The sequence below is a fragment of the Centropristis striata genome, chromosome 14 (assembly GCF_030273125.1).
Source record: "Centropristis striata isolate RG_2023a ecotype Rhode Island chromosome 14, C.striata_1.0, whole genome shotgun sequence".
Lineage (NCBI taxonomy): Eukaryota > Metazoa > Chordata > Actinopteri > Perciformes > Serranidae > Centropristis > Centropristis striata.
The window spans coordinates 15,966,138-15,987,420 of record NC_081530.1 but is presented as its reverse complement, the minus strand read 5'-3'; the positions used below and the strand labels follow the sequence as shown (position 1 = coordinate 15,987,420).

At 39.7% G+C, this 21,283-nt stretch overlaps 2 protein-coding genes across 3 annotated transcripts; both read left to right on the top strand.

Moving 5' to 3' along the window:
• Positions 1–319: 319 nt before the first annotated feature.
• On the top strand, positions 320–7,892 carry kifc1 (kinesin family member C1). Of its 2 annotated transcripts, none has more exons than XM_059349934.1 (17): positions 320–386; positions 1,642–1,731; positions 2,093–2,195; positions 2,305–2,358; positions 2,635–2,718; positions 3,149–3,344; positions 3,438–3,603; positions 3,899–4,066; positions 4,324–4,437; positions 4,890–4,976; positions 5,135–5,332; positions 5,455–5,619; positions 5,753–5,891; positions 6,130–6,269; positions 6,423–6,496; positions 6,943–7,018; positions 7,342–7,892. In XM_059349934.1, the coding sequence occupies exons 2-17, from the start codon at positions 1,645–1,647 to the stop codon at positions 7,384–7,386; spliced, it is 1,896 nt and encodes a 631-aa protein (XP_059205917.1). In that variant the 5' UTR covers positions 320–386; positions 1,642–1,644; the 3' UTR covers positions 7,387–7,892. The 2 variants fall into 2 exon arrangements, with proteins under 2 accessions (XP_059205917.1, XP_059205918.1); XM_059349935.1 differs by lacking the exon at positions 320–386 and adding an exon at positions 990–1,108.
• Positions 7,893–8,191: 299 nt separating this feature from the next.
• zbtb22b (zinc finger and BTB domain containing 22b) lies at positions 8,192–20,115 on the top strand. Its single transcript, XM_059349932.1, has 5 exons — positions 8,192–8,543; positions 10,736–10,975; positions 11,918–12,667; positions 13,107–13,385; positions 13,826–20,115. The coding sequence occupies exons 1-5, from the start codon at positions 8,307–8,309 to the stop codon at positions 14,945–14,947; spliced, it is 2,628 nt and encodes an 875-aa protein (XP_059205915.1). The 5' UTR covers positions 8,192–8,306; the 3' UTR covers positions 14,948–20,115.
• Positions 20,116–21,283: the final 1,168 nt, after the last annotated feature.

The following is a 21,283-nucleotide window of genomic DNA, read 5'->3' as shown; positions in this document are numbered from 1 at the left end:
TATAGATATAAAAGTCAGGACAACTACGTTTTTGAAAGACGGTAGAGGTAAAGGAGGGTAATAATAATATAAAGAAGACTGACTCGTGAATCAAATTTCATTAGTGACGTAGTTACAACGTAGCATACAATGTGACATGTTTGATTGTTCATCAAGTCAGCTAAAAGACTAGACTTCACTCGGTGAACAGCGTATAGCCCGCTCAAGCGGGACACTCCGCACGCCGTACCAAGCATCCACTACGCGGGGGCGGGGTTTACGCTGAATCTACCAATCACAGCAGCTTTTCCGAAGCGCCCACCAAAACAGTTACATTTCAAATTCAAACGGCCAGGAGACGGTGGCTCGGGGACATCCTTCTTTGCGAAAACTCAACTTTGGTGAAGGTAAATGTTATAAAAACATGTAAATGTTTGAATTTTGGAGTAACGAAACTCTGCTCAGAAACGATGCAAAAACGATGGTTGTAGTCTTAACGTTAAATAGCTAACGTTATTTACCTTTTACCGTCATAGTTAACTGCTACTTAGCTATAGCTGTAAGTTAACGCTAACGTTAGTGATAACATGATATTCGGTTTAGGGCTAACACTAATCCAGTCTAGGCTAATTAATACTTTACACGCTCATATGTTGCAAAATTACTTTATTTATCCCCGAGGGGAAATGCAGTTAGTCTGGTAACCCTGATGGTTGTAGGAGCGAAGAATCTTTTGTATCTCTCCGTCCTGCAACGTAGAGAGAGGAGCCGTCCACTGCTGTTTTTTTGGTCCATAAAGGTTTTGTGTAGCGGATGATCTGGGTATTTCAGGATGGACTCGAACATCTTGACAGTGCATCTCTCCACCACCTCCTCCAGTGTGTCCGACCGGGCTGCAACCACAGAACCAGCTCTTTAGACCAGTCTGTCCAACCGCCTTGCATCTGTGTCTGATGCTGCCTCCCCAGCAGACTGCAGCAAAAAAAAACCAACACAATACCACCACAGACGGATAAAACATCTGCAGCATCTCACTACAGATGTCCAGAGATCTGAGCTTCCTTAAGAAGGAAAATGTCCCTTTTTGTAGAGAACGACTGTTCAGGGACCAGTCCAACTTATTATCCAGGTATACACCTAGATACTTATAACTTGGCACCACCTCGATGTCCACCCCACAGGTATTCACTGGCCGAAGAGGGGGCTTCAGTCTGCGGAAATCTATGATCATTTCCTTAGTCTTTGAGGTGTTCAGGAGATAGTTCTTGTGACTCACTTGTGGCTTTTATCAGATCCTTATATTCAGATTCCTGTCCATTCCTGATACACGCCACAATAACAGTATTGTCATACGACACGGGCGACTTCACTATGTCGGTTTATTGTCTTGTTTATCTTAATAAAAGTGGTGTTATATCTTACATAAAGTCATTTGCTTCTCATGAGAGTTTGAAATGTCCGATCATCACTAGGTGTTTTGAAATTACCTTTTATAAACATGGCTGAGTGTTCATTTCTCAAATAAACTGACGCTTAACGCTACCTCTTTAACTTAAGGGTAATGCAGAAAGACTGGGAATTGTATGGTCCTCCTGATGAAGGAAGATGTGACACAGTGTGAGTGTCTGCTTTGATCATAATTAACGTCTTGACCCTCAACAGAACATGTCTCGCTTGCCTGTTATTTCAAACAAGAGGGTCCTTACCAGCAGCAGCAGTTCAGAGAACATCCAAGACTTGGGGCCTGCTCAGGTTTGTACTAAAATCATCTGCATCTTTTTTCATCTCTTTTTTCTTGCATGGGCTTTACCAGTTATTTTCTGTCTGTCAGTCTTATTTTGCTGGTGTTCCTATCACATTTTCTCACATAACATTGTAACAGTAAAAAAATAGTTCTTCACAATGTAATGTAAAAAGTTAAGGTCTTGAGGTAGTGGAAACAAGGTGTAATTTATACTCCATGGAGTCATCCACAGAGCCCATAATAGACTTGATAAACATCTGTGCTCCATAAAAGGATCATAGATGATGGATGGCCAAGAAAAAGTAGATTGTTATAACCCAATTGTATCAATGCTCTTGTTTTATGCCAGTGTTGTTTTTGTGTTTGCAGAAAAAGATTCGTAAGGACCCCGATCATGGCAAACCTTATGCATCAGCTACAATCATCGGTAGCAGGCGGGCTCCTGCTGTTGCAGCAACCAGGGCACCAATTTGTAAGTTAGGGTTTCAGGATTTTTTAAGGCAAAAATGTAAGCAATCACATTTTCAGCTCTTGTTGTTTTGTATCATTTTTAATGTGATCTGACTTTGTCCCCCATACAGCTAGACCAGTCAGAGGTACAGGGGCTGCCACTGTGGCTGTTGGTCCTTCCAGAGGTAAGATGAGTTGTCTGCTTGGTGTTCGAGGAAAGTGTATAAGCTAAGATGTGTTCCTTATGCCAGGATTGCGGGCCATGTGTTGGCAAAGACTTAAGTTGATTAAACATTACAGTTTATTTTAGGTATAATATATTTTTATAGGTAATATTTCGCAAGTTTGGATCCATCATAAGCACATGCTATTATTATTAAGGTAACAGATTCTGGTGTTAAATTAATGTTTTGACTGTGATTTCTTATGCATTGATCTTCACTCCATTCTTGTTTCACCAGGTGTTCTTAAATCATCAGTAGCTTCAACCACAGCCAGAGGAGGCAACATGAAACCAACTGTTGCACCAACTGCGACAAAAACAGGTTGGAAGTCCTTGGTTGTCGTTCATTAGTAGATAATGTCAAATCAAGTGCAAGTCCTTTATTGTATAAATATCTTATCTTCTAGGCAGATAAGTTCTCTAAGTGCATAATTATAAATAGAAGAGGTCTTTCACAGCAGACATTTTGACTTGTCATCGAAGAAATGGCACAGGTGTTACAGGTATTAATGATTGGCTCTGCTCTATTCAAGTGTTCCAGCAAGCTGTGACAGTGAGCCAGCATGCACAACACATCAAACCTGAAGCAACAAAAACAACCAAATTTAATTGGACCGCCAGTCATTTACACCTGTTCTTTTCCTACTGTGACAAGTCAAGATGTGGAAAATGTTTATGGAGAAACGACTTGTTCTGTCGTGAGCTGAAAGCAAGACTCTCATGCCTGTTTTTGATTATGCTGTTTTGTACAGGTGGGGGCGGGACCAAGCGGCAACCATGGGACCTGAAGGGTAAGGTCAGCGACATGGAGGGTCGTATCACTAACTATCAGACCAAAATCAAATCCGCCAACCAGGAGAATGGGGTCCTAAAAGAGACAATGCTCCAGACCCAAGCAAGAGCGGCTCAAATGGAAAAAAATCTTGAGAGCCAGAGGAGCCTGATCAGGTAGCATTTCATTTGGAAAAACAAATTAATTCAAACTTAAGTTTTACTAATATGTCTGAAACATTAAACATCCTTTCTCTTCTGTAATTATAGTGACTATGAGGATCAGTTGCAGGCACTGTCAGGTGTCCGGGATAGGTTGGAGAAAGTCTCTAGTGATAAGAGCACTCTTGAAAAGGAGCTCTCTAACTTGGAGGGGAAATACAAGGTCCTGGAGACTCTCAGAGACAGCCAGGAGACAGAGCTACAAACTCTGAAGGTAGAAAGTCTGCTGTGGGAATAGCAACTAATACTGGTTATTTTTGTCTGTGTGATAGCATTAAATAAAAATGCTTTTTGCAGACCTGACCCACCTGATTTTTTTATTTTATTCTAGCAACAACTGGGTATTTAACAACCCATAAATAACATGGGTTTTTTGTTTGTTTGTTTTCATTAAATTAAATTAAGGAGTTAAGTTGTTTTTTTTTTTGTTTTTTTTTAACGATACCATGATGGGCAGCTTTTGGAAAAGACAAGATTTAGCTGTAAGCTTTTTTCTGTCCGTCCTCCAGATGAAGCTTTCAGTGCAGGATTCAACTCTGGCCCGTCTGCAGTTGACTCTCAGAGACATGGAGGAAGAGGTCCGCTCACTCAAAGAAACCGTGGTCAACCAAAAAGATGAGATTCATGCCGGGGAAATGGAGCGCAGACGGCTCCACAATACCATCCAAGAGCTCAAGGCAAGTTACAGTGTGGTGAAACTGCTAGACACAGCCCAGTAACTTTAATCCATGGGCTAAGTTTTGTCAGCTATTCTAACTCTACTGAGGAAAACCCTGGTGAACCATCTTTCCTTCTTTTTTTATTTATATGCAGTTATTGTTAACTTTGTTGTGTTGTTAGCAATTGACAACTAAATCCTTCTTTATCAATATACCAAGCAAATGTTAATTTTCTCTCTGACTAATGAGACTGATTTATCACCCATTTCCTATAGGGCAATATCAGGGTCTTCTGCAGAGTGCGCCCACTTGTGGGCGGAGGTCTCAGCAAGCACATTCAGCTTCCAACCAGTGACGTCAAGATGATAACACTGGCCAAAACAGAGGAGGTGAGATTCCTATCAGCATACCAGATTTATATGTAATCTAGAAGGGCACTTGGAGAGCATAGACCTCCAACAAGGTCATGTACTATCTTGCAATGTTAGCAAAAGTGAATTATAATTTCTGTCTGTATCTGCCTCATGATTCTGATCTACTCCTTGGTGGTCCAAATTTAATTGGACCACCAAGTTTCATGGAAATTGGGCCAGTAGTTTTTCCATATTCCTGATGACAAACTGAAAAGCAAGCCAGACAGAAAACATCTACAGTCCAACCACCCAGTCACATTGTAGAATAGAAATGGGAATATATATGTAAGTTTTGAATGGCATGTTACTATAACAAACGTCTCTCAGTATTAACACTAGGTGCCTCATCAAACTCGCCTTAAAGAAAAAGTGACGGAATCAAAATTTAGCTTTGAATTGCTTAAGCATAACCTTTTTTTTTCTTTTAGTCTCACACAGGCAAAACTGCTGACACTCAGAAGAACTACAACTTCAGCTTTGACCGAGTGTTTGGGCCTCAGGCTGCGCAACAGGAGGTAAACAACATGTTTCCCAAATACAACATAAAATGAGTGTTCTCAAGATAATGTGAATATATGCCAATTGTGTTTTTAATTACAAATTGCATGAATATTTTGTGGCGGTTTCCCGCCAGAGCAGGAAAATCCTGATGATTTTGTCAACCTGTTTTCAGGTCTTTGAAGAAATCTCACTGCTGGTGCAGTCAGCATTGGATGGCTACAACGTCTGCTGCTTTGCCTATGGACAGACAGGAAGTGGAAAGACATACACCATGGAGGGAGATGAGTTTGATGAATCCAGAGGTGTCATTCCCAGAGCTGTGAAGCAAATCTTTAGAGCAGCAGAGAAACTGGGAGCACAAGGCTGGGAGGTTAGTATGTCACCTGTGACAAATAATGTGTTTGTTTCTGTGAAGGAGTTGATGAAGCACTATGATGAGGAAAGCGAGTACTTTTATTTAATGCTGGAACCATTTCGTTTTTTTTTTTTCAGTTTACCTTCACAGCAAGCTTCGTGGAAATTTACAATGAGACCCTGCGCGATCTCCTCTACACCGGGAAGGCCAGCAAGAGGCCCGAACATGAGATCCGGAAGGGTACAAACAATGAGATGACGATCACCAACCTCACCTATGAAAAAGTCTTCAACGAAGATCAGGTACGGCAAAAAGAGAGCTGACTGTTCAGCAACATAATTTGTATGATATATCGGTTAACTATGTACATGCCATGTCATTTATACATGTGTTACTCTACAGTAAATAATCTATATAATCCTCTCCACCTGCCAGGTTCTTGGCCTCATTGCGTTGGCCAATCAGAATCGCTCCACGGCCCAGACGGCCCAGAATGACCGCTCCTCTCGCTCCCATTCAGTTTTTCAGCTAGATATTGAGGGAGTGAATGTTGGCAGGGATGTCAAATGCAAGTGTGAGTATAATCCCACTGATGATAACAGTATCAGAAATGTGCCGTCACCTTGTTATTTAGAATAATAAAACATAAAATAATAAAAAGTGGTTAAGATGGATGTCTTGTTTGGCTGTCTCTTTTGTAATATGATACTGTCCTCTTTAAATTATTATATTTTACTGTTTGCATTTATTTTTGTGAAACCTGCATTTTTTTTTCTTCTTTAAATATGTATTTTTTTTGTATGTGTGAATAGCCACTCTGTGCCTGGTGGACTTAGCTGGCAGTGAGCGAATGCTGAAAAGTCAGTCACAAGGCGAACGCTTCAAGGAGATGACCGCTATCAACGGCTCCCTGTCAAACCTGGGAATTGTTATCACTGCTCTGGCAAACAAGGTCTGTAAGCTGGAGCCTGGCTGATGAAAAAACAATGCTGAAGTCAGAGCTGCTCTATAGAGCAGTTATATGGTTTACTTGCACCCTACAAAATTAACTTCTAAATTCTGTTTATTTTGTTTGTAACATACATTGATTTTGTTTGTGTTCCAGGAGAGTTATGTTCCGTTCAGGAACTCCAAGTTGACCTACCTTCTGCAGGGCTGTTTGGGGGGTAACAGCAAAACGTGAGTTTTTAATCAACATAGCTTTTAAGACGTCAGTGATATACTTAACCAGATGCAATGTTATGTTGTGTCACTTGAGCTCAAGCCAGCAAACTACTGTTTCCTATTAAAAATAGTACAGGCTTTGGGGCCACAATTAGTGTCTGTTGTGGGACGACATTGGTATTAAAAAGCACAATGAAATGGCATGGACATGCAAACAGACTGTGGTACATAAGTGCTCTGGTTGAAGAAGCTGATACAGACTCTTGTCTGAGGGACTGACTTGCCTAGCATTGATGCTTCAGAGCAGAAGTGAATCACCATTGTAGGAAGTTAGCTTGCTAATGCTGCTTCAAACATAAGCCCTTTTATCAAAGATTCAGAAGCTAATTATGCAGAAAGGAGGGCATTCAGATTTGTTTTCTTCTAATATGGATTCTAAATGTTTGTTTTTCTCCTCTCAGCCTGATGTTTGTGAACATCGCCCCAGAGTCAGACAGCTTTGGGGAAACCCTCAACTCCCTGAGGTTTGCCAGCAAGGTGAGTGGCATCTTTGGTTGTTCAATGTCCTTTCTTAAAGAGGCCGCTGGTCTAAGATGACATGAGTTCACAGATCACATGATGTTAAACTGGAAATGAAGAGAACTTTGCTGTAAAATTTTAATTTAAAGTTTAGCTGTGAAAGTACAATGTTAAAAATGCAATGTTAAACCAATATTTTATCGTCCTTAACAACAAATTACATATGGAATGCTTTGAGTTCTCTAATTATGTTACAGTGTAAAATTATCTGAATGTAGCATTTTACTTTTATAAATTTTATTTTTTTGATATGTAATGTTTTGTGTTTTCTCTCTTTACAGGTGAATGACTGTGTGATTGGCACAGCCAGTGCCAACAGAAAGTAGAGTGTTCTTACGATTTTTAGACTTATGGTCACAACATTAAATGCTCAGTGTAATTGTTTTCCATGTCTTTGGACTTAGCCAATCACAAAAGCTTTAAATGTTTTTTTTATTAATCTGTGTAAATCAAGTGGATGTGTACATATGCATATTTCTAGCTGGAGTTTCAGATTTTCTTTTTTTAAATGCATAAACAGCTCAAGGGTTTTTGACTGATGTGGTAATTATCTCATTGAGATGTATCCTCCAATGGACATGTCATTTTTTTAATAAAAGAACCCTTATTATTCAATAATTGCATGTAAATGTAGTGTACTTCAAAGGGCCCATATTACTCAAGGTTTCCCTACTGTAAACATGGTGTGTTTTGTATAACTTACACAATTATTGCAAATAAATTTTGTGTGTCAGTGTACTTGTATTGTAGAACGTATATTCTTTTCTTTTTAAATATGGTGTGTTGTCTTTTACTTGCGCTATAATTTTAAATAAATGTGTACTAAAACTGATGTTTCACCTGGCTAATCAGCATTATATTTTTCGGTCTAGTTTAATTTCTCTGTTATCCATGTATTTAAAGATTTACATGAAAGCAGATGAAGAAAATATTGTAATAAAGTGTTGTAATAATACATTTTTGCAGCTTGGCACAGTACTCAGACTTTACAGCAATTAAAGTGATCAAGGATCATCAAACATTAAAATACTTTTTTTTTTTTTTTTTTTTTAAATAATCGCACATTAGAAGCACCGGTGAAGAAACAGGTGAGTTTTGATTAGTGTATGTACACGTGTGTGAATATGTATTTACAGTGTAATTATGTGGATATCCTGAGTGATGATTTGGAATGAAATAATCAGTTACTTGCTGGTTTAAATCCGTTATCTGCTATTAATTGTATGAATACTTAGGCCGAATTTAAATGTGTTTCCTCCATTGTTTATTTTATGTATTTTTTGTCGGCCAAAGTCTGGCTCGACTGTCTGGAATCCTTTTAAAGGCGACGCGTCGCTGTCTGCCGCTGCAGAAGAGATCAGATGGGAACAACATTTTCAAAAAATGCTCCCCAAACTTCAGGGCCTGGATAAACTGGCAGGACACACTGCCGTCAGCTCGGACAGAGACTCTACCTCTGAAGGCTGCAGTGTCAACTAAAACGGTGAGTTTAATGTCCGCAGCGGCTCATGTTTTTTTTGTAGCCAGCCGTCTGAGCTAGCTCGCAGGCTAACGTCACATCTGTAACGGTATGATTAGAGTCTGAAGCTCTGACGCTTTGCAACTGTTTCTCTGTCTGAAAGCGTAAGACGACCACCAGAGAAACATTTTCACAACAACACCAGCTTTTAATTTTTTTTTATCAATAGCTTTGCTTTTGCAGCTTGTCAACTAAAAGTGTGTTTGTACTCCAGCTGTTGTTTTTTCTTATGCACTATATTTAACACAGCAAAGTGTTGTGGTCGTTTATGAGGTGTGGGCATTTTCTGTTCATTAATGTGTTTTTGTTCTCTGTAAAGTACAAAAATACACTGTTGATCTTAGCTCTTAATAACTGTCATTATGTTGCAAAGTGCAGTCAGATTTGCCATGGTGTCATGAATGCAGTGATATAACCTGATATAACCCACAGTGCATGGCATACAATTCATATTCAATGCATATAACTGAGCTGCAAACACAGAATGTACAGCTTGTGGGTGACATGCAGCAGGAACCGGCTGCACAAAGACACTGACTGAGATCTAACAAAGACTTCAAATAGGCACTTAATGTTTTCACTTGTACAGGGATGTCTTATTTATTGGCTGTCTGGAGAAGGACTAATTTGCAGTGTATTGTGGGTAAATTAAGAGGCTTTATAAGTAACAACATGGCCAATCATGCCAACTGCTTCCTTGATTGGCTACTGTTACCTCTGCATTTACCATCTCACGCTACGTGATATGTGGTTAAGGATGAAGATGTGATTACACACTTCATTGCAGTATTAATCTTGGAGTGCTTTTACTGTTTGAGGATTAGTCAGACTAAGAAATAGCCTTGAGTTGTCATTAACACACTCAATTTGGGCAGTTTGAAGAGTCAAATTAACTGGTAAATTTTAATATTTGAGTGCTGAAATTAGAATTACATCTTTGGACACAGCTGGAATTTCACATTTTATTTTGTACCTGTAAGGTGGATTTTATCTACCTGTCAGTTTTCAACTAAATCTAACATTCTTGATGGTGCTTATAATTAAGTTTTTTATTCAACTTAATGGCATTTAAGACTGCAAACTGCAGTTTGTTGAACTGTTTTTGGTTTTTAAACAGGAGGTGTATCTAATATTTAGTTCAACCAATTTACATCAGAAGTTACAGCAAATGTATTAAAACCACCCCAATAATCAATTAAACAGTGGTTTGTTTTGTTTTAAGTCATTTTGTAATATTTAAATATCATTTAATCTGAATATTTGCTGCTTTGATAGTGAAATGTGAAAAAATCTCTTTATTTTTGTTTGCATCCCAGATTTATTCTTGTTTCTTTTCGCTTTTTTCTCATTACATATTGATTTCTTGGATCACCATTGTTTTCTTATTTGCTCTTCTCTTAAGTGATAGAACATTTTATGTATGCTTTAAAGCACCCTACCAAGTTCAGAAAAGAAATCCCAATTTCACAGTCCACAAATTGTTTGTCCAAACTAAAAACCTTTTGGTTTCGAACTGTTGGTCTGATAAAACATGACATTTGAAGATGCAACCTTTTGCTCTTGGAAACAAAGTTTAATATCTTTCTCTGCTTACTAATGATTTATGGAATAAGCAACTAATGGATTGATTCAATAATGGAAGTAATCTTTAGTTGCAGCATCATTTAACACCTCTCTAAAACATTTTAAACAAAAACTAAATTTGATAACATTAATGACGGTAGTGTTTAATGTAGGGCTGCTGTATTAGATTGTACTAATTTTAGCAAAAATCTACTCAAAGTGAATATAGCTTAATGTATTTGGAAGGGGAAAAATAATTCATAATGTAGTATATATTTCCAATTGAAGTATTAACTTAGTAAGTAAAACTTACTTGAGAGTGGTTGTCATCTGACATTTAAACATGCCATTTTTCCATCCCTTAACAAATCTGGTGATGTGCTACATCATCTAGATGTCAGAACCTGTTGTCTTCTGAGTAATGTGACACATTTTTATATTCACATCCCTACATGCAACTCGACTGTGGCCTGGTCTGATTCAGCAGTAACAAACCATGAAGGAAGGCCATTGTGAAAGCAGATAAACTTAATCTAAAAACATAATTTTAACTGCCAAAACTGGGAGTCATGAAAGTTTTTTCTGCCACCTAGATGCAGTCCCTGCCCATGGAAGTGGGAAGCAGCAGCAGCAGCAGCTGCTCGGCTCCCAGCGACACATCTGGCCCGGTGGTGCAGGTGTGCTTCCCCAGCGCTCAGGCCTCTGTGCTGGACAGCCTGAACCGGCAGAGAGAAGACGGCAGGCTCTGTGACCTCTCCATCCACGTTCAGGGACACGTGTTCAAAGCTCACCGCTGCGTCCTGGCCGCCTCCTCACCCTACTTCCATGACCAGGTGGGAGTGTTATGCTGCTGATGTTTTCTCATCAGTATCAGCATGAATGTTAAATGGGCACAATGTAGAAAATGTGCCTTTTTTTTATTCAGAGGCATGCAACTTGTAACTTCTATTTGAGCACTGATACTGAATTTTGTTGCAGCTGTCTCGATTGTGGGACCTATGACCGTTTCATTTAGCCAGACTCGGCATTGAAGATATTTAGACACCATTACAAACATGACTGTGGACTGATAGTGAGATAGTTGGCTTTAGATATGCCACACTTCAGTCAACACTCATTAAAATGGGAGGCATTAACAGCCATTAATGCATTTGTTTACAAATACATTTATTAATCTATAAATAAATAGACTTACTAACAAAGTTAGTAATTATTTGATATTCTAATAGGCAATTAAAGAGTGAACCCTCTAAAACCAGATTTTATGCATTTGACATTACTGTCAGTTTATATTATTATCATGTTTATAGATGGCTCAATTATATTTTTTGAAAATTGTAAAAAAAAATAATTTATAAAAATGATGAGCATTGCTGAGTCATTCATATTAATCAGACTTAAGCACACATTTAGAACTGAGAATAAAGGACTGCAGCGTGACAACAGACTCTTAAATTATGTGTCCGCATTTCATCGTGTTCCTGTTTCAGTTATTCTGTTCCAAGCGAGTGTTACTCATCTACCAAAGACCTGTTTTACTGACACTTGGTGGGAGGTTGTATTAGACCTCAGTTACTTTCTGAAGGCTGGCAGACAGATTTACTAGGATCTGGATTGTGAACAGTAGGTGCATTTACCACCATAATAAGTGTGTTGGAGAAATAAGAAATGAGCATGGAGGGAGTGTGGAGGAGGAGGAGGAGGAGAGGCAGGACAAGTCATTGATAAATTGATAAATGTATCATTGTGATATATCATTCTTCATCCACGCCCAGGTACTCCTGAAAAACATGTCTACAGTCTCCATCCCGGCCGTAATGGACCCGCTGGCGTTTGAGAGCGTGCTGAGCTGTGCCTACACCGGTCAGCTCCGGATGCTACGCGAAGACATCGTCAACTACCTCACGGTGGGCAGCGTCCTGCAGATGTGGCACATCGTGGACAAATGCACCGAGCTGCTGAAGGAGGGTCGGGCTACAACGGGAGGAGGGAGCAGTGGAGGAGGCGGCGTGCAGGATGGAGCCAGTGTCGGAGCAGGTGGAGGATCCGCTAACCTCGGATGCAGCAGCAGCAATGGTGACGGTGCTGCAGGTGTAGGTGATGAAGCTGGGAGTGATGATAGTGCTGGCGGTGGTCAAGCCCAGGTCGTGGGGTCCAACGAGCCTCAGCGTGCCTCCCAACCTCCCAGCCGCCCGTCAGTCAGCGAGAGCCAGTCTCCCAGTAGCACCAACTACTTCAGCCCCAGGGACGGGAGCAGCTTCGGAGGAAGCGGAGCAGCTGCAGCTGGGGCTTCAGTGGACGGAGGCGGGGCGAGCAACACCCCCAGCTACTGCACCCCCTCAGGAGGAGAGGAAGCCTTCCTTATCGAGGAAGAAGAGGAGGAAGTAGAGGAGGAAGAGGAGGAGGCGTTGTACCACCAAAGGAAGAGAGGAAGAGGAGTAGGAAGCGGGAGGAGGAAGAAAATGAGCTCAGTGTCGGAGCAGGAAGTTGGGGTCAGCGACAGCTTTGGCGTGTCCTCCTATCAGGTGAGGGTCCATCAGTGTGAGTAATCAATACTAAAGCACCTGTAAATTCATCTGAAAATGTATTATTTTGAAAAAAGAAGTTTGTTTTTACATTTGTATCTAGTAATGATATGCAGTATTCTAATCTTTGTTGAACAGATAGATGCTCGTATTTTAATTTTGTTTTCAAACTGGCACTATAGGATATAGGTTATTTAAAAAGAAAATACGTGTTATTTAGACAGTGTTTTTTTATGTCATACAATATAGAAGAAATATTACAAAAAATAGATAGAAATATTAAAGTATTGCAATATGCTGCAAAACACATTTTAAGGCAGTTGGAGCTCTGTTTTAATATGGAGAAGATTGTAATAGTACAAAGTTTCACTAACAACAAAGACAAAGTATCCATTTTAACTGTTTTATAACATAATCGTAATAATAATTAAAATAAAAGGACGGAGAGGACTCAGCGTTGCCGCTGCAGAAGCGTCCGACCTACAGCCAGCCCAGCATCATGCCTCGTAAACAGTGGGTGGTGGTGAAAACTGAACGCATGGAGGACGATGACCTCATCGTAGTGTCCGGGGAGGAGGGAGGAGAAGACGAGGAGGACGAGGATGAGAGGGAGATGGAGCTGGCAAGAGAGAGGGAGCGAAGCGACTTCAACATCTCCAACGTCAGGAGCCTTTCAGCCGACCTGGGGGGCAGAGCCGAGAATGACATGGACTCACAGGTGAACTGACACCATGTCTAGTGTTTTCATGTGATTATAGCTACTCTCAAATTACTTGATAGAAAGTTTGTCTGTAGAAAAACAAGACTTTTTTTTATACCAACACCACCACCAGGGGGTGACAAAGCTTTCAAATTGTACACAACGAGGCTAAAACAGCTTTTTTTTTCCTCTGGTGAAACAAATACAGCCATCTGAACATGAGTGACGTGCAAAAGAAGTATTTTGGGACTTAGAAACTTTTCTAGATTGAGTTAGTGTTTGCCACTTGCCCTGCATGTTGTCTATCGAACATGCAGGTGCTTAAGACTCCGCAGTCTATAGAGAAGTCTAAAATCACTGACAAATTTTGCAAAGTCATCAAATTGTCTTGAAGCAGCAAAATGTCATTATTTTTCATTCAGCACAGATCTTTAACCCCCTGTTCTGTCTATGTCCAGGTGGACTACTGCCAGTCTTCAGAAGACTACCTCAAGTTTGAAGGCAGTTTAATGGACCAGACTTTAGCTCAGCACCTTCATGACAGTGCAGCAGCGAGTCAGAGCCAGAGCGCTAACCGTGCTGTTTCAGCCCTGCTGGGCCAAGTTCAGTCTGCAGCCTCGGCCCGGGCCCAGCTCTTCCCCCTGGACATGCAGGGGAACCAGATCCTCCTCTACAGCCAGGCCTCCGGACTCTCTCTGGACGCTGCCGCCCCCCCACTGGGGATGGCAGGTGGTATGATCGGAGGAGCCTCGTTCAAAGGTCCCAGTCTGGAGCACGGTGCGGTGCACCTGTCGGTGCAGGGCGGTTTGGGAGTTGATGGCATGGACGGTGGGGGGATTGGAGGAGGAGGTGGCAATGGTGGCAGTAACAGCGGCTCTGGGGGTTCTGGGAAAGTGTTCATGTGCCACTGTGGTAAGACATTCACCCACAAGAGCATGAGGGACCGCCACATTAACATGCACCTGGACCTGAGGCCCTTCCACTGCCCCGTCTGTGCAAAGAAGTTCAAGATGAAGCATCACCTCACAGAGCACATGAAGACGCACACAGGCCTCAAGCCATACGACTGCCTCGGCTGTGGCAAGAAGTTCATGTGGCGCGACAGCTTCATGAGGCACCGCTCGCACTGCGAGAGGCGCAGTGGGCTGGGAGAGAGCGGAGAAAGCGGGAGCAACGGCGAGGTAGGGAGAAGAGGAGGAGGAGGTGGAGGTGAGGATGATTTGATTTCCTCCCCTCACCTCCTCCTGTCTGCAGGGGAGGGAGGACAGGGTGGCATGCTGGGAGGAGGAGGGAGAGGAGGAGTTTCTGTTTCTTCTCCACATCTTTCTGGCGGTGTTCTGTCGCCGCAGCACGCCGGCGTCTCAGCAACAGGAAGCAGCAGCAGTAACAACAGCGTTAGCAACAGCAGCAGTGCTGTTCTGAGCAACAACATGGCCGCCGCAGGGTCGCTCCTCGGGGTGGTCTCCCACAGTCCCAGTCAGGGTCAGGGATCAGGGATGTTTGCTGGTCTAGGGTTGGGCCGAAGTGTGTGTGATGAAGACGTGTGTGAAGTCAGTGCCAACGATAGTAGCGTGACTTAAACCAGAAGTGTTCATTATGTCCAACGGGTGCCTCTTTCTGAGCAAACAGTCATGCTTCTGGTTCCTGCTGCTGTCTTTGAAATATAGAAAACTCCTATGAAACTATTTTAACTGCCAACACTCAGCTTTTCAAGCAGGAAGTGCGTACTTTGTCAGGAGCGGGGAGAAAGACGAGGCCCCCGTTGGACACACAGCCTAAAGACCCTGTTAGTGTTAATAGAAAAATGGGACTTTAAGATTCCAGTCGACTGTTGTGCCGTGAAGTTTCTGAAACAGACTTGTGGTTGTGCTAATCCCATCTAAAAGAATCCGCAGTTCTTTAGGAAACTTGCCTCCAAAAAGTGGCCTCATTAAAAATAGACCTTTTGACTAAGCTATTGTTTAAAATATCCGAGATGTTATTAAAGTTTATTTTTTTGGTTTTGTTGAAGAATGCTTTGCGTCTCGAGAGGAAACCAAAAACGAAGAGACAGTTCGTCACTAACATTATAGTATCAGTAGAGTAAAAAAATGGCTGTTATAAATTGCTGTGATTTATGCAGTATTGTATTGTAATGTATCACTGTCATATGATTTAAAAAAAAAACACAAATCTGCAAGAGAAGAATTTACACAAAACATAATTCATAATCCAACTAAAAAAGAAGTTAAAAGTTGCAGATTTGTGTTTTTTCCCTTCCAGCAGCAGTGGTACAACCTTTCCTCAGAGTCCATGTATCTGACTGTCAGCACTGCCATGTTGTTTAAGATGATACTACTGTGCTGTTTGTTTGAAGCCGAAGCTGGATTACAGTAAAGGTCCAATAGTTTATTCATTACAAGGAAACCCTGTCTGTATCTACCAGCCAGGGACAGTTTCATCTTTTGCTCGGGCCTCAAACTGTTATTTTTCAAAACTTAAAGTTCCCCTCCAGACAAGTTTTATAGTATGACAACATAATATTGCAATTAAACATTAACACAAGTAATGTTTTGTTTTACAAGGTTTTCCCACTACTCTTTCTCCTTCGTTGATAAGTGTCTGGATCTGGCTTCTGCTCTTCCCACCACCACTGCTTGTCTGTTAGGTTGACCATTTACAGAGCAGTGTGCATCAATATTGCTGCCGTTAGAGGAAGCATCGGAGAGATCTTAGCCTCCAGACTCAGGGAGAGTCTGTTGCACTAAAACAGCGACGAACAGACATATTTGAATGGTAATTAGAATCTTTTCTTTTCTTGTCCTTTTTTTTCTAAATTAGACTGCCATTGGCTTTTAAAATTTTGACGTACCTAACCTATCTTGCCTGGCATACGTTTTAATCTCAGATTTCAGGAAAGTCCTAAGACATCTTTCTGTTAAGCAGAGAAATGTGAAAACACTTCACTAGTGACAAACTTCACGCGAGAGGTGAGTCACTGTGAGACATTTGAAGGGACACAAAACACAAGAAGAACTTATCTGAGTTGATGGGGGACTTTAATGTTTTGTTGAAGTAGCAAAAGATGGAATCATCAATCTCTTTTCTGATATCGTCCAGTCCATAAACACAAACACTACCTGTAGCTGAGCTCAGAACTTCCTCTCTGGAGCTTCAGAAGGAGGAGGCGTTGAATCTGCTCGCCAGTAAAAGCCTCCGATGCTTTCGGTTTTGCTGCTGTTTCACTTTCTTGTGGTTCACAGAGTTCTCGTGCTTTTGAGAAGTATATTATTACTGTAAATATATAGAAATATATGTAGTTTACTCATCAGACCTGGAACTAATACTAACTTGTGATACTGATGCGTTTGCTGCCGTTTTATCTGCTTTGAAAGAAGTCGGTCTGTTGTTGAGAACGTGTTCTGCATTGGGTTCCCCAAAAATCCTCTTAACCTACAGTCCATCTCTTGGATCATTTATGAAGAGTATTAAAAGCTGACAGTGGTAGATGGTTTTATCTAAGCTATACAGTGTATAGTGTGTTTACAAGTGTGCCTCCTCTGAATGGTTGACAGAACAGAAGTTATGGACCCAAATGAAAAGAAAAACCTTTGTTCTCAGTAGCCATTATGCACACAAGGAAATTGAGTATTTGTTTTATTATTAAGAGTGCCACATATTTAATTTGCTTCTTTCCACTGATGGATTTTCTTCCTGCCATCATTTTAAAAGCCTCATTGAGTCCTGAAGGTCACAAAAGTTTGTAACTGTTGATAGAAATTTGCTCTCTTTATTGACTTTAGAGGTAAACAATGCTTTCCTTTCTGTTCACATTGAGCAGCGATGGTTTTGTTTTGGTCTCACACCTGTTCTGTTTTGGTCCTGGGTGTGGATGTGAATAGTACAGGTACTTTAGTTTGAAACATAGCTCAAGATTGAGTGCCACTTATTGAATACTGCATGTTTTAGGTCTCTCCCTGCTCCAACACAGCTGATTGAAATGATCGACTCGTTATGAACTCCTGAAGCTGCTCAATGACAAGGTGGTCATTTGAATCAGCTGTGTTGGAGCAGGGAGAGACCTAAAACATACAGGACAGGTGAACTCCAGGAGAGGATTGAGAAATGCTGAAGTAGAGTAAAAGTCTGTGGTTTGATTTGGAAATACCTGAAAAAAAGTTGTGAACAGCTGTTAAAGTAAATGAGGTCTTTTTTAAACATGAGGTCCTTTGGCTGTAAATGAATTTAAACATTGTTTTAATTGCATTTATAGTAACAATTTAGTTGTGATAATGAAAGGCTTAAAGAGTCTGAACATTTTTTGTTTTGGTACCTTGAAAGTGCTTGAAATTGGCTTGGATTTTACTCTTAAAAAGCTGCACAAACCCTGTAATAATAATAATATAAATGATGATAATAGTGAAGAGGGGAAAGGCTGAACAGATATTAGTTACTTGTGGGATCTCATGACTTATAGTTCCTTATTGCTCACCTGCAACAGAACAAAGCATAACTGAAACGCAGGTCGGTTTCTTTAGTTTTAACCTCACAGAAATTTAACCTCATAGTTTATATTTTTACTGTTTCATTGTGTATAAGTACCATGTTCTCTTCTGGGCCTGGCTGTGGTTAATTGTGTACTATTATTTCTGTGCTGGGACCGTACATCTGAACATGAACTGGTACAACTACTGATCAGACTCGCTTTGTTTTTCCATTTAAACGCTGTTGCTTATGTTTGTAGAGTAGGTTGTATTTGTGATCATGCCAACATTTATGCCAAATAGGTTCAGGTGCCTTAGCAGCACGATGACTTACTCTTACTTTCTGTTTGGAATAATTTAATCTTACAATGGAAACCCGACACGTCGTCATTACATGATTTAAAACAAATGTTTATATATAACGATGCTCTATACTAAACCAGATGACTAAAAATATGTTATACATTCCAATATGTCCTTTTATAGAAAGTGACAGACTGTTATTAGAGAGGAAACACTTTCTTAACCTTATTTCAAAGTGTTAGGGTAATACAGAAATTCACAATTTTCACATTTAGCAAGCTTCAGATTCTCCACATGGGAGAGCTGTTCACGCATTGTCAAACTAGAAAATTTGAAGTTTTTTAAATGTATTTTAACTGGGCATCACATCGTGCAATATTGCTTACTTCGTTAATTCACAACCAGGGTTACTTGTACCCACTTCTGCAGTTATCAGGGGTACACAGAGATGTTGTTAACTAAGTAAAAAAAATTATATATATAAATATATATATATAATATTCCTTTTTCTTTCTTTCTTTTTTTTCAATTGAGAGTGTGTGAAAAGTTGCTGGCAGAAAAGTGGAAACAGTTAAAAAGCCACAAGAAATTTGTACTAAATGCTTAAAATATTAAATATACAGTTCAAATGGTTGGCAAACTAAAAGTAATGGATAAATGGATTAAAGAGTTGATTAAAAATAATGACTATACAGTTTAAATACTTAGCTGAAAGTATAATTAAATGGTTGAATAGCTAAATATCTAGCCAGCAATGGTACAAATTCAAACTTGAAAGACAACTTATACATTGACAGTTTAAATACAGGGGGGGAAATACTGTAACAAAGATTTTTAAAAAGGGGTGTAAATTTAGTTCATCCGATGGTGGTACGTCTTTAGGAAATGGCTGGAAACCACTGGCTTACGTTAATAATTTTCATTACATCATTAGTTTAAACAACATGCGTCTCATTCAGTTGTAACAGAAATGTAAAAATTCAAAAGTAGGAAAGAAAATGGTTTTACTGAGAGAAAAGTGCATCATTATGTGAGCAAAGGTGAGCCCCCCTTGTGGCCAAGGTTGGTACTGTGATTAAGAAATTATGATAAAATAAACCTGCAGCAATGTGATGTGTGTTTATAAAGATATGTAGCTGTATTATTGTTTCACTCCTTTAGTCTGCCATACTGTAACCAAATCATGCTTCAGTGTGCCAGTGTAGCTACAGCACAGGGCAGTTAGTGGTGGAAGTAATATTACACATGACCTCTTAAACATGTCACATGCCTTCAGAGATGTTTTACATTTCCAGTTACACAGAGAAAAGAATCTGAATGTTTTACCTTCTGTGAAGGCTGGGTTTGGATATTTTTATATGCGGGTTTGGAGCTCTGACTAAATGAAAAGGACTGTTGGCTTTTGTATGTGTTCAGTGATCTTTGAAGTGTGACCTCCAGTGTTTCCTCTATGACTGCTTCAGTCGTATTTGTGGCTAATTTTGGTTTCACATTTGTTCCCTATTTGCTCCTCTGCTGAACAGCCACAGAGAAAACACTGGATGGAGAAGCAGAATGTGTGAGAGACGCATCTAAAGCTTTTTTTAAAAGTGTGGAGTTAAACACGTTTGAAGCGTGCCAGTGCGTTTAAACATGCATACAGATAACTTTCACTGAGAGTGAATGTAGGTGAGCAAGATGAGCACATTTACTTGTATGTTTATATTCCTTTGTGTTCAGAGAAGGCTCAGTCAGAAATATGTGAATTCATAGTCCCTGTTTGTGAAACTAGTAAGTGTTGAAGGAAGATTACACCTTAAAACAAGAATCATCAAAACAAAACAAGAGAGTTCATCTGGATTTAAGTGAAAGGTCAGCAGTTTATATCTGAGTTACAGTTAGCTTTGTGACACGCAAACGTGCACTGCAAGAGTTTACGATTTGTGATTATTACCACCCTCAAATAATCAATAAAACCTCAGAAATGTGGTACATATATATATATATATATATATATATATATATATATATATATATATATATATATATATATATATATATATATATATATATATATATATATATATATACTGGTAATCTTATGGAAAGTAAAAAACAACAAATATATCACCTCCACCTCTATAGAATAAGCATAGTGCCCTTACATTTTAAGGTAAAGCAAATTATCCTCAAATTTTGACAAAAACTATAGAAAATACACCCAAAAATAAAGAGTTTGTACGCTGGTGGCTGCACCTGGTCATTTCACAATGCCTTTTGGTGACCTCCTAAATAATGGATTAACATGATAGGTGTTTAGTTTTTTGTTGTCTCCAGCAGTTCAAACAACAGATAATTAGACTTTCACCTACACCCACATGGCTTCTCCATGTCTTATTTGAATGAGTAACAGAAGATCTTAACATTGCTTTATCAGGAGAAAAGGTAAAGGTGGAGGGATCCTGTAAAGAGCCCCGAGTTGGTGCTGAAAACTAGACTGAGGTATCTGAATTATTTTTGTACATTCCACGTTACACAACTTCTTACATGTCTTCTGATTGACCAGTTGATTGTTGAACAGAAAAGTTGTCTATAGACATTTTTATGTAAATCCTGAGTGGTACTAATAATGTAATTAACTACAGTACGTCAATATTCAACTCTGCCCTGTATCAAAGTAATGGATTAATAAATTATTTGGTGCGAATAATGGACTTTGTCTTTAAAATTTGTTCAAATTGTGAAAAAATAATTACATTTTACTTTTTTTTAAGGGGTAATTTTATTATTTTCAGATTTTTACTTGTATTATGGGATTCTATTGAATATGTTCACATGTAAAAGAAAAAGAGACATGTCATACTGTTTGTCTGAATATACCTGTATTCATCTTTCTGTTTCAATGCCTTTATAAGCCCTGATTCTGAAAAAAGCACAATCTGCTCTAATTGGTCCTTGTTTCTGAGTAAAGTTATGCCCTTTTTGGCAGAAATTGTTCAAAGTCTTTTCTAACAAGTGGTTCATCTTGTGAAAGGGTCTGTTTTTTCCAGACTAGGATCTTCCCCAAAACCTAAACATTTTTTTGGTTTTGGTTAGGTGTTGGAAAAGATCAAGGTCAAACTACAACTGAAGACTGAACTGGAAATTTAAAGAACAAAGCAAAAAGTCAAC

Bases quoted from the DNA above. Each gene is read 5' to 3' on its own strand.
- zbtb22b (XM_059349932.1), top strand. From the start codon at position 8,307: ATGTGTTTCCTCCATTGTTTATTTTATGTATTTTTTGTCGGCCAAAGT. The intron at 12,668-13,106 runs GTGAGGGTCCAT...TTAAAATAAAAG, and splicing joins TTGGCGTGTCCTCCTATCAG to GACGGAGAGGACTCAGCGTT. The intron at 13,386-13,825 runs GTGAACTGACAC...GTCTATGTCCAG, and splicing joins AGAATGACATGGACTCACAG to GTGGACTACTGCCAGTCTTC.
- kifc1 (XM_059349934.1), top strand. From the start codon at position 1,645: ATGTCTCGCTTGCCTGTTATTTCAAACAAGAGGGTCCTTACCAGCAGC. The intron at 5,620-5,752 runs GTACGGCAAAAA...TCCACCTGCCAG, and splicing joins AAGTCTTCAACGAAGATCAG to GTTCTTGGCCTCATTGCGTT. The intron at 5,892-6,129 runs GTGAGTATAATC...ATGTGTGAATAG, and splicing joins CAGGGATGTCAAATGCAAGT to CCACTCTGTGCCTGGTGGAC.